This window comes from Panulirus ornatus, chromosome 43 (assembly GCF_036320965.1).
Source record: "Panulirus ornatus isolate Po-2019 chromosome 43, ASM3632096v1, whole genome shotgun sequence".
NCBI classification, from domain to species: domain Eukaryota; kingdom Metazoa; phylum Arthropoda; class Malacostraca; order Decapoda; family Palinuridae; genus Panulirus; species Panulirus ornatus.
The window spans coordinates 31835386-31848256 of NC_092266.1; the positions used below are offsets into that span (position 1 = coordinate 31835386).

At 42.2% G+C, this 12871-nt stretch overlaps 1 protein-coding gene across 2 annotated transcripts in view; it reads left to right on the top strand.

Annotated features, from left to right (window-relative positions):
- Window positions 1-12871, top strand: part of LOC139762507 (uncharacterized) — a 13908-nt gene continuing 1037 nt past the window's right edge. For both annotated transcript variants that reach the window (XR_011715728.1, XM_071687487.1), the window contains exons 1-9: window positions 1-139; window positions 7333-7495; window positions 8075-8227; window positions 8874-9134; window positions 9395-9523; window positions 10146-10232; window positions 10827-10976; window positions 11642-11770; window positions 12710-12871. The exon at window positions 12710-12871 is cut by the window's right edge. Coding sequence is in view for 1 of the 2 variants with exons in the window: in XM_071687487.1 (XP_071543588.1) it covers window positions 134-139; window positions 7333-7495; window positions 8075-8227; window positions 8874-9134; window positions 9395-9523; window positions 10146-10232; window positions 10827-10976; window positions 11642-11770; window positions 12710-12816 (1185 nt within the window). In the remaining variant the exon portion in view is untranslated. The remainder of the gene's footprint in view (window positions 140-7332; window positions 7496-8074; window positions 8228-8873; window positions 9135-9394; window positions 9524-10145; window positions 10233-10826; window positions 10977-11641; window positions 11771-12709) is intronic.

The window sequence follows — 12871 nt, forward strand, 5'->3', positions numbered from 1 at the left end:
ATGAGATCTGCCGCCTCCAGGCAACTCCGCCTACCCAAACGCCGCTGCGACGGAGGATTTAAATGAGCCAACACCGGCCATTCTCGAGTAGTAGTCAAAGGAATCCAGTAGCGACAGGAACGTACAACTCACCATGAAGGTAGGGTACAGTCTGCCAGCCGTGACGCGTGGTGGCTGCAGTGGTTAAAGATTTAGGCAGGAAATAGGTTTAATGATCCTTTCATTCCAGAATCTTTTCCCTAAATTGATAAGTTGATTTTGTCCCATATTGATACTTATTTATGTTCTTAAGTACATTTCACATCAAACTAGTTCAACTCTTCTCAAGAAAACGTATTATACCGAAATATGTATTATTCCCAGACGCTGCGGTTGATCTGAACTACAGGGAGACTGTCTTAATCTGTATGATGAATTTACTGTATGAAACAGGTGGTTAGGTTGTTATCAACCCTATGCTCACACAGGAGTGTGTCTGTAAATACTCGCTGCGCTGCTGTTGTTCAATCTGATTTGGTGATTCTATGGTAATGGAGAAATACTTCATGCCCAGATGCATTCCTACATTTATTGTTGGTATGATGAAACATGTTATCTTAGCTACGTATACATGATATGAGGATGTTGACGGTACACCCATACGTCGGTAATAAGACTGGTTGAGTGGCCCTCAACTCGAAGGAAAGTCCATCACACAAGCAACAAACATTTCCGCATTGTATAATTGGAGTTCGAAACAAGACAGTTCTTCAAGAAGAAAAAATCAAACGAAGGAATGAAGGAAAACAAGTCACGCATTGATCAAACTTCACAAACGTTGTCTGGTTGGCTGACGACTCGATTGGTAGTTACGCTGTTACCTCTGGGTTGCGTTAGTTCGTCTCTAATACAACTTTCCTCCGCAATTATCTTACTAGTGTTAATATATCTTACTACTGTCAACATATGTTCGAGTGATCAGTTTGCTTATGCTATCCGGATCTTCTGAATTTAGTATCGGTGGTCGAGTCCCAGGATAAAGATTTCTCTTATCTAGATATATCCATAATCTATATTCACCCTTAATCTAGACATACCCTTAATCTAGAAATACCCTTAACCTAGATATATTATCTAAACCCTTTTATTTTCTGCTTTCTCTGTTGATCATTCTGCTCAATTTATTCTAATTCATCCCCTTTTCCTCCTCTTCTATATTCATCTTACAAAACTGCGTCCAGAAATTTTATGTCTAAGTTTCATTGAGAAGTCTGGTTTTACCTCCGGCCTTCAGTTTAACAGGCTTTTATCTGATTAGATTTCCCATTGGTGTTCTACGATAACGAATGAATTGGTTATTCATCGCGTCAATGCAGTGGATCCGTTATACATACCACAATATTTCGATTGGAATACAAAAAACTATTAAGGGAACGAACTTAAAATTTGGGTATAAAACAAGTTTCAGATATTGTATATATTTCCCACAGCTGCAGCTATACAATTTTCATGTGTTTGTGTACCAAATCATAATGAGGTAATTTTATAGGAATATAAAAGCCTAATAATTACACAAGATGAAGCGTACATGATCGCAATTTCTGTAGTGTATCACTATACTAGGATGACATGTACACTAGCGTAAGGCAATCAAGTTAAGTTCCTTTTCAAAACAAACACTAATTTGGCAGCGTCTATGACTCATGGTTTGGTGGTAAACCTGAGAGTGAGCTTCATGTAGTTAAGGCTATCTTAACAACCTCGTCCTTTGGCAAATTACAGAAAAGTGTTGCCCCAATAAGTGTTAACTAATGATACGTTCAATCCTGCAAAATATGAATTAGAAAGCCCAGATGCATTTAATCTCATCAAAGTGATACTTTGTGGAGATTATGAATTACGTAACTTAGTGGTGACTGGAGTCATGTACCTGCATGAACCATTTTTTTTTTTTTGGGGGGGGGGGCCTTTACACCTATCGACTGCCAGGGTCATTAAGGTCAACAACGTCCAGTTATAACCACAAATCGAAAAGTCTTGAACACCTCCGACATTCATGATAATTCACATTCCATACACACACCCACTGCACATAGAAACTTCGAAAGTTTTTATACGGGTAAGAATATCTGTGCAAAGGGACAATTTGTAAGGCAAGGAAAAAAGGATGAACGATAGAATTTAATAGACTAGAGAAAGGAAATATAGAGGAAGCAGAAAGCAGGCTGGCTATCCACCTAGCGGAGACCATGTTAAAACCACAACGTTATTAATGTTTAGCTTCTCCTGCTTGATATTATATTTATTTTTGTAAACATTATGTATTATCTTCTATCTATACATACATTCGGTTTATTTCTTTTATTTCACAATATACTTATTCTAAATTTTTAATTTTAAGCCTTTTGTAAAGGTAAGATCTCTATTTCAATTATAGATTTAATTTTCTTAATCTTTTGATTTTGCTATTGAAAACCAAATGCATTTTCCTGATAGAAAAGTTCAATTTACTTTAAATAATGATGAAGTTTTGTTTTAATGGAAACATTAAATATATTCATTCCAACACCACACATTTTTGCTGTTTATAACAAACTATAACTTTTTTAATGAACTTCTCTATTTTACAGTGATATTATCGTACAAAATGCAATATATTCCACTTCACTAATATGTGACTTAGCTTTTTACTTTTGTACACCTAGATTATCTAAATGCCTTGATAAAAGTCATCTCACTATCGTTATATAAATGTACACAACATTAGCCAGGTATCTATTTTATCGCCCAGCACCTGGGTCGACCAGCACCTCGGGGGAACATAAACACCTGGGTTGACTGAGGACCGTATGCCGCGATTCCCTTTTTTCTTCTTTTTTTGTTAGCTGGGACGGCACGGGCGGCTCAGGCCTTAATCAAGGCCATCTCATTAACACTATATGTCCTAGCCTGAGCCAGGTACCCATTTTATCGACCAATCCCAAGCGGGGGATGAGCAGCTGGGTTGCCTGTGAACCGACTGCCGCAACCAGAATTCGAACCTATGCGCTCGACCCTGGGCGGCCCGTGAATGAGTCACGCTCAGGAACGCATCACGGTCGCCAACACTAACCGCTACAATTCACATACACACACACACACACACACACACACACACACACACACACACGTGTGTGTTTTACCACTGCTTGTCAGGGATGAAACTGCTTCTGTCATTTCAGCGAGATCGCATCAGGAACAAACGACTTATTCAAAACTGAAAAACGGAAGCACAATATGATTAAGACAGAATACAGTGAACAATACCCACATAGCCAGGACGGTGGGGAAGCTCACACAAGTACATGATAAGCGTTATCAGGTTTCCCCCACGTTCCTTATCTCTAGACCCTCTGTAGGTACGCTGCTCAGAAACGGAAACACTTGGTCGTCTAATTTCTGGTAACCTTAAAGTGTTGTCACAATTATAATGCCTTTTAATCTAAGTAGTGATGAGACATGTATGGTAGAATACCGCCATCTCAAGGCTGTCATTTGTGATGGCCTTCTACCCCATGAATACGGCGGTACGACTCTTCAGCATGACTGTACGACTCTGGAAAGCACGACTTTACGACCCCTCATGACAGTGTCATGGTGACGCGACACTTGGGTGAGACAGCCTAGCCTTCACTAACATTTAAAGTCATCATCTGTTCACTCAGTCTTTTATTATTATCATTACTATTATTATTATTAGCATTATTATTATTATCATTATTATTATTACATTTTTTCACAAAGTGTTTCATCAGAATCTTAACATTGTAAGTCCTCTGTTGTTTTATGGGTGTTCACGTAGTTCCATACGTAAACTGAAGCTTAGGTTGGTGCCATGGATGTGGTAATGATTCAAGTACGTCACCATCGCTCGTACATGAGGTAACATGAGGCAGCTTAAATACATGACATTTCTTGTCTTACACCAACGCTTACTTACAGACGACCCAGGTTAAGCTAGGACATGACCATGAGATGAATCCTAACTGAAATACGAAATGCGCTGAACAGTAGATTATATAGATGCCAGCCGTGTATAGATGTATATAATGATAAAAGCTCAGATGCTTTTCACAGCGTAAATAATAATACTCTACCAGACTCACATAGCCATAAATAATAATGATAGCTTAACGGCATATAATAGTCATGTTACCAGCTCAGTGGCCGCAGCAGCCATAACTTAATATAGTGCCCTCATGTAGGAGTATATAATGATAATACCCAAATATTCTACAGAGCCGTAAACAATGATAACAGCAGACATGCCAAAAAAGATGCTGTACGGATGGTTCCTGCCATGTTGCAAACTGCAAACACAATCGTACGAAGTGGTTAACATTGTCTTAACATTATCATGCTGGTTTGTTTCATGATAGAGGTTAAATTAGGTTAACGTCTTAGTTTGGGTTAAGGTTGGTTGGTTGGGGGGTTAGTCAAGGATTTCATAGATTTATTCATCTTAAGCTGAGGTTGAATAATGAACTTCTCAGCTACACAACGTTCACAGAAATATGACCATGATGTATTGTCCAATGATTTTAAGATTCTGGATTCGTCAGATGTTCAATCTAACGTGTGAATTCCATATTCTAGAAAGACTATCTATCTGGAGGGAGAGAACGAAGCTAATAAGTACTTATCCTCGCCGGATAGGTTAACTTAGCCTCTTCCTACCTTCCTGCCCCTCCCCACAAGCACAGTCGCGAAGTGTTAGGCCATTAAGTTAGTCATCCCTAAACCATAAGTTTCGTTTTCTCAGTTCTTTCTCATTCGTCAGTTAACCTTTACGTTTGGCTAAGGTGTCCAAAATTATTGCTGATAATTTCATGGTTTGAATGCAAAGTCAGTTTGTGTTTTATTAAAGTATTTCATGATTATAATTCTACCTCGGATACATGTCATATATTACCTAAGTATATATAGTTAACGGGACAAACATATTTCTCCCCAATTTTCATTTGTATATATAAGTACATCAACTTACTTAATAATTTATCTGATTATCTATTATATATCATGATCGTAACTATATATCTATGTCAAATAATGCCCATGAACATTATCATTTAAACAACAATTATATTTGTAACTCATAAGAATATTTTTTATTAAAGCTTGTGTTTCTGTTAGTTTACTATCAAAATTTTTATGTTAATAGACTTTCATATTACATTTCAACTAAGTTCCTCAGAAACCTTCACAATCATTGCAGCTCACTGATCATGAATTAAGTAAATCCGAAACTCTTGATTGGAAGCACCTTTTGATATATATATATATATATATATATATATATATATATATATATATATCATCCCTGGGGATAGGGGAGAAAGAATGCTTCCCACGTATTCCCTGCGTGTCGTAGAAGGCGACTAAAAGGGGAGGGAGCGGGTTGCTGGAAATCCTCCCCTCTCGTTTTTTTCAATTTTCCAAAAGAAGGAACAGAGAAGGGGGCCAGGTGAGGATATTCTCTCAAAGGCCCAGTCCTCTGTTCTTAACGCTACCTCGCTATTGCGGGAAATGGCGAATAGTACGAAAGAAAAGAAAAAGAATATATATGTATATATATATATATATATATATATATATATATATATATATATATATATATATGTCAACATGTATGTATATACGTGTGTATGTGCGCGGGTTGGGCCATTCTTTCGTCTGTTTCCTTGCGCTACCTCGCTAACGCGGGAGACGGCGACAAAGCAAAATAAAATAAATAAATATATATATATATATATATATATATATATATATATATATATATATATATATATATATATGCAGAATTTTCAGTGATGGCGTGATTTAAGTATTTGCTGATAACAAAGGTAAACTGACCCCTGAAAAAGTAATACACGAAAGCGCCATCGGTTTCATAATCGCTCTTGGTTATCAGTATATATATATATATATATATATATATATATATATATATATATATATATATATATATATATATATATATTTTTTTTTTTTTTTTTTTCTTTTTTTTTCATACTATTCGCCATTTCCCGCGATAGCGAGGTAGCGTTAAGAGCAGAGGACTGGGCCTTTGAGTGAATATCCTCACCTGGCCCCCCTCTCTGTTCCTTCTTTTGGAAAATTAAAAGAAAAAAAAAAACGAGAGGGGAGGATTTCCAGCCCCCCGCTCCCTTCCCTTTTAGTCGCCTTCTACGACACGCAGGGAATACGTGGGAAGTATTCTTTCTCCCCTATCCCCAGGGATATAATATATATATATATATATATATATATATATATATATATATATATATATATATATATATATATATATGCACCACCAGACACACACTCGGTACCCTACCACTCCAGCACTAAGTATATCCCACAATATCATATACCTCCTAGATACACAACAACTCCCACACACAAACACCTTCTCTAAACAATCACCCTCACAACCCCCACAGGCACAAATAACAGCGAACCAGATGATACTACCTTAACGGACTTCCCAGTTTGTTTGACTCCGCTGTCCACCTCTCTGTTGCCCCTCTCACACCCCCAGTAATGCATCCTCAGGTCACGGGGCTGGACGGTCACACTGGCCAGACCGTTACACCCAAACACACCGGACTGGCCGCCGACCGCTGCACCTACGTCACAATGGCTGCCAGCCACCAAGTGAATCCAAACCAAGAACTTTAATTAATGAATTCATGAGCACAATTTTTTCGTTACAGAGTTGCACGTCAATTATGTCGAATAAATCTCCCTGAATAGACATTAATGTTCTTATTTTATGGATATCGCTTTACTATGAATAGTTATGTCTAAATGCTGAATAAAATGTAGATATATGAGGACCAGAATGAGCTAGAAGTAATATACTATAACTGGTGCTGCAAGATAATCATTTTGTAATATAACAGCATAAGTGTTATCTGTGCATGAAAATAGATATTTCATTTTCTGGAGTCTTTCCTCGAGACGGTCATGAGAGGTGTATTGTTGTGAGAATATTCTGATGCGAGTATGAATTTCTACGAACACGAACTACAGATGCCAACCTGAGCTAAGGACATACAGTCCTTGGCATGGACGTCAGACATATACTGATTGATACTAAGGTACGATTCAATAGACAATGACAATGTACATTTATGCCGATGGACATGCGTACTGTTACGGACATGCATAGCAATGGACACGCACTTCCTTGTTCGTGTAGTACTCATCACTCAAGAGGTGGGTTGCCACGATCATACACCCCCCCCCCCCCCAACTCACTCTAATCACCAATAGGTAATCACTCCGCACCCCATTTTCTCTCCTTAGGTTCAAGGAGCGCGAGTCGAACTGGCGTTGACAGTGGTTCTGTTAGGCGTGGGCATGGTAGCGGCTGCGCCATCGGATCTCGTGGACTTACAGGAAAGCGAGGGAGTCCTGCGGGAGCAGGGAGATGGAACCAGCCTGACAAACACCGAGAGGGATGACAAAGGTTAGTTTATCCATACCATCGTGAGGCGATTATGGACGGATTGGGGTCAGTGGGCAATTATATTCGACGGATTGGGGTGGGTGCCATCTAATGATTGATGATGGATTAGGGTCACTGGCTGTGACGGACTGGGATTAATATCCGATTATTGTGGACAGATTCGGGTTAGTAGCCAATGATTGTTAATGGATTGGGATATATTGGCCAGTGATCCTCGACGGATTGGTGTCAGTCCAATCGTTTTCGACATTCTAGGATTAGTGACTGAGGTTTTCTGAATGTTCTCGATGATTAAGTAAACATGCTAATTATTATCAATACATCTTTTTTCAATTAGGTTTTTGATTTTTAATTAAAGTGCCAAATTGAAGGTTTACTTTGAAGCCCCTTTGGCGGCGCCAAAGGCCATTAGAGTGGCGTAGCGTCATCCAGAATCAAAGTTTTGTCAGTGGGTTTGAACCAACATACTCAACTTTGTCCCTCACAATATCGAGTCAATTTTGTTCGTAATAAATTCATGCTCTTGAACTGACCTTCCTGACATTCCTTTGCTTCCTCCTCCTCCTCCTCCTCCGGCAGTGTTCGTGGTGCTGCTCAAGATCCAACCTGACCAGTGCACGACCACGGACACCACCATGACGGCGGGCACCTGCCTCCCCGCCAAGGACTGCACCAACAGCGGGGGCACGGCCTCAGGCACCTGCGCCAAGGGCTTCGGCGTCTGTTGTATAGGTTAGTCGGCTTCTCTGCTGCCTGCTCCCGAGGGAGGGAGGGAGGGAAGGTTTGTAGGGAGGGTGAGGAGCAGGAAGGGTTTCTATGGGGGTAAGGAGGGTTTCCAACCATATCAGGACTCTGGGATTCAATGATTTTTCTCTAATGCTGGCCCGTGAGTGTGTGTGTGTGTGTGTGTGTGTGTGTAAGATCCCATTTTCTGACTATTGATAGCACTACATCCGGGTCTATCTATATACCATAACTTCACATACAGGATGATAGTAACTACACTACACCCGAGTTTATTGTTGAATCACCTTGACCAATGAGATGGCAGAAATCTACTTCTGGTTATAGCATCTGTTTTCCATTCAGTTCCTCAGTCGATAATGAGGGACAGTCCACAATCACCAGTCTCGTCTTTGTCCTAACATGAACCCATTCCAGCCACCCCAGAGCTTATAAACCAAGCATTTATACCCCAAACTATATCTTTTTTTTTTAACCTTTGCCCTCTGACCTGTGTTGTTTGACCTGTGGTAGGTGAGATGTAACCCCCGACTTTATATTTAATGACCTTTGACCTTCATCCCCCTACGCTACGCCAAGTGACGTGTTCCCTCTGACTCTCTTTCTCCGTTCTTCATCTACGTGTTCCCCTCAGCCCAGCGGCGTTGCGGGAGTGGGACCAGCTACAACAACACGTACTTCGTCAACCCCGGGTACCCCAGCGCCGACACGGGCACCGCTGGCGCGTGCCTGCTGACGGTGAACCGCGTCAACAACAACATCTGTCAGCTCCGTCTGGACATGATCGATTTCGAGTTGTCGCAGCCGGACACAGACGGCAATTGCAACACCGACTTCTTGACGGTGGCTCCAGCCACGGCGCCCAGGATCTGTGGCTCCAACGACGGCCAACACAGTCAGTACAACAACCCATAGATCCCCTCCTTTACTGACGTTATGACTCACAACACGCTACACAACACCTGGGTTGTGCTTTGCGCTCACGCCAAGAGAACAGAGTTTATGAACCACCTTGATTATTATTATTACCATCATTCTCATTATCATTATCTATAAAGATATTATAAATGACATAATATTTGTTATTATTATCATCATTATCATTATTATCACGTCGCTGTCGTATGGTACATTGTGTGTGTTGTTGGTCAACAGTGTATGTGAACGTTGACCCGAACGGTGGCCCGGTGAAGGTCACGGTGGACCGGTCCGCTGCCTCCACCGTCTCCAACCGCATGTGGAACATCAAAGTGAGCCAGATACCCTGTGACTCCCCATACCGAGGTAGGTGACACACACACACACACACACACACACACACACACACACACACACGAGTGTGATCCTCCCTCCCCATACAGTACACACAGGGTATTAAAGGTGGTCATTACATAGAGCAGCGCCCAAGATGCTTTCTCCTCACTTTCTCGTTCTCGAGCTACCCACCTGAAGACCTATTATCAACCTCGTCACCACTCATCCCAGGTCATCCCAGGTCATATCGTCATCTCACCGGGGTCAAGGTCATATCTGACGGATTACAGAACATATTTTCTCTACAATTTTCGCTCAGGAACTCAACAACACCCAGTCTGCTTTCCTGCATTTTAACGTGGTTAACATTCCTGCAGATGATTCTCTGAGATACATTTAATTGACAAACTTTTTCTTCATCTGTATTCATATCGTTTCCCAACAATAACAAAGTTATTCAAATTTTTCATAAAGATTATAAACACAATATCAAAGTTTTTCCCAATACTGAACTATATTTTTTTTAATTATGATCATCATCATCATTATCAATGATAGTATTATTGTTGTGATTATCGTTTTGTCTCCTCGATGCTCACTTGTTCCTCCGATCGTCAACTGTTCTTCTCCGTGACCGGTGGCGCCTCTGCAGCCCCTTCCGGATGTCTTCAGTACTACACGGCTTCTTCAGGCACAGTCAGCAGCTTCAACTTCATGAACACCATCCCCACCACAGGAGGTACGTCACTCAGTCTACAAGCAGACAACCACAGGAGGTTTTTTTTTCTCTCTCTCCTCGTATCTTTCAGGTTCCTAGCAATCAAATATTGTTACTGTCCTCCAGTAGATAATCTCACCATGGTCCACCAGGTCTTCTGGTTATCTGGCTTCCCCATATACTTTCCTCCGAGAGATGATCTACGTGGACCATCTGCTGCTGCTTCCCACAGCTTGTGTGTGTTGATCGGCCACTCGAGGATTGAACGTTATGATGCCTCCTTCTCTCCCCGAACAGCTAAGCTGTGGAATTCTTCTCTTCCATGTTTCGTATAACCTTTCTTCCTTTAAGAGTCAGGTCTACAAACATCTACGAGGCAATGATCAATTCATACTTTATAACGTTCTTCTTTGACCCAAGATGACCTTGATTGGGGTATGTTATTTGCCTGTGCCAAATTGATCATTATTGAAAAAAAAAAATGGCCTTGGTTTTTGGCCTGAGAGAGAGAGAGAGAGAGAGAGAGAGAGAGAGAGAGAGAGAGAGAGAGAGAGAGAGAGAGAGAGAGCAGCAGCAGACTGAGTCAACCAACCCCCCTTCCCCTCCACCACACAGGGACGCGTCAGTTGTCGAACCTGAACTACGGCGTGTGTGTGGAGATGGCTGACGGCTACTGTGGCATCATCTGGGAACGCAACACGACCGGAGGCAACTACGGCTTCACCGTCTCCGACAACGCGGAGGTCATCCTTCCCGAGAACGTCGGTAAGTCCAGGAGGTTCAGTCCAGCGGATCGAGGTTATGAACGAACCTCTGATACTGGAGCCTCGCTCGGGGGCTTCGAAACCAACCCGTGGCTAGGGCGATGCCATCATGGGCTATGGATCGTACCATACAGGGGGAGGTCAGTTATTCCAAATGGTCCTTTAGCTTATAAGGCCACCAGTCCCTATAATTGGATATTAACAAATAGTCAAACAGAACGGGGATTCATAGGTATTCAAAGATAGTAACTAACGTTGATTATACAGTAAGATAATCTAGTCTTAAAGTCTCCAACCACAAAATGGGATTAATGATAATTAAGTCAGAATAGCGAAGGTGTGATGATGATTAAGTGAATCATTTGCAGACGCAAGATCTAATGATGATTTTAAGATGTCAAACGAGTTAGTGATTAGATATGATTAGAAGTCGTGTGTGTTTATGTAGTATACTCAGGTGTGTCCATGTGTGTGAAGAGTGTAGCCAGGTGTGGAGAATGTAGCCAGGTGTGTGTATGTAGTATACTCAGGTGTGTGCATGTGTGTGAAGAGTGTAGCCAGGTGTGGAGATTGTAGCCAGATGTGTGTGTGGCGTACCGAGGTGCGTGTGGAGAGTGTAGCCAGGTTTGTGGAGTCAAGACCTAACCCCTGCATCGCCTCCGTCAGGTAACCCAGCCTCGGGGTCTACCGGCGCTGCTTGCACCACGGACTACGTCATCATCCCCGGCGGCGTAGACGACACCATGGCCTCGAACGACCGCTTCTGTGGCCTGGGCTTCCCCAACATGGTCACCTGTAAGTCCCTCAATATGAGGCTTCGTTATCATGGCTTGACCATCTTGTTATCACAGCCACTTGTGTCCTTAGGCGTCAGTGGTAACTCCTTGAGCAAGACGGTGCGCCCCTTGAACACGACGTTCTGACCTCTTGAACACGACGCTATGACCCTTGAACACGACGTTCTGACCTCTTGAACACGACGCTATAACCTCTTGAACACGACGCTATGACCTCTTGAACACGACGCTATGACCCCTTGAACACGACGCTATGACCCCTTGAACACGACGCTATGACCCTTGAACACGACGCTATGACCTCTTGAACACGACGCTATGACCCCTTGAACACGACGCTATGACCTCTTGAACACGACGCTATGACCTCTTGAACACGAGGCTATGACCTCTTGAGCACGACGCTATGACCCCTTGAACACGACGCCATGACCCTTGAACACGACGCTATGACCTCTAGAACACGACGCTGTGACCCTTGGTTACGATGGCGTGGCCTCTGACCTGACACCCGGGCGTCGTACCCAAATGTTCTAGGGCCGTACCATAGTTCTGATGGTCGTACCATAGTGCTCAAGGGTCATACCATAGTGCTCAAGAAGTCATAATCTTACAAATGGTCTTCCTGTGTGATGGTACCATACCAACTTATCTATGTATGTAAACAAGGAAGAGAACCTCGATCCGTTTTCCTTTGCCCACACAATATATACTCCTTCAAGCAGCTTATGAACCCCACACTTCAACATAGTTGATTTCGAAGTGAATTATTTCCTTTCATGATCCATGTCCTCACCCACTGTCTACTTGCCTTTTCCCTTCATTCGCTGACGCTGAAATTTCACCTTCCACCTGACGCTGACAGACATGTTCAGACCCCAGTGATAGTCAGGTTAATCGCATGATCTTTGACCTTTTACCCTCTGCCCTCCACCAGCTACGATGAAGCCCTTCGTGCTGTACGTCAACCAAGACGCAAATGAAGCGATGGACTTCAGCAACCGAGGCTTCAATCTCAACTACCGTCAGATCACCACATGTTAGCTGTGTCCTGGGACATTTAGCTGTGTCCTGGGACATTTAGCTGTGTCCTGGGACA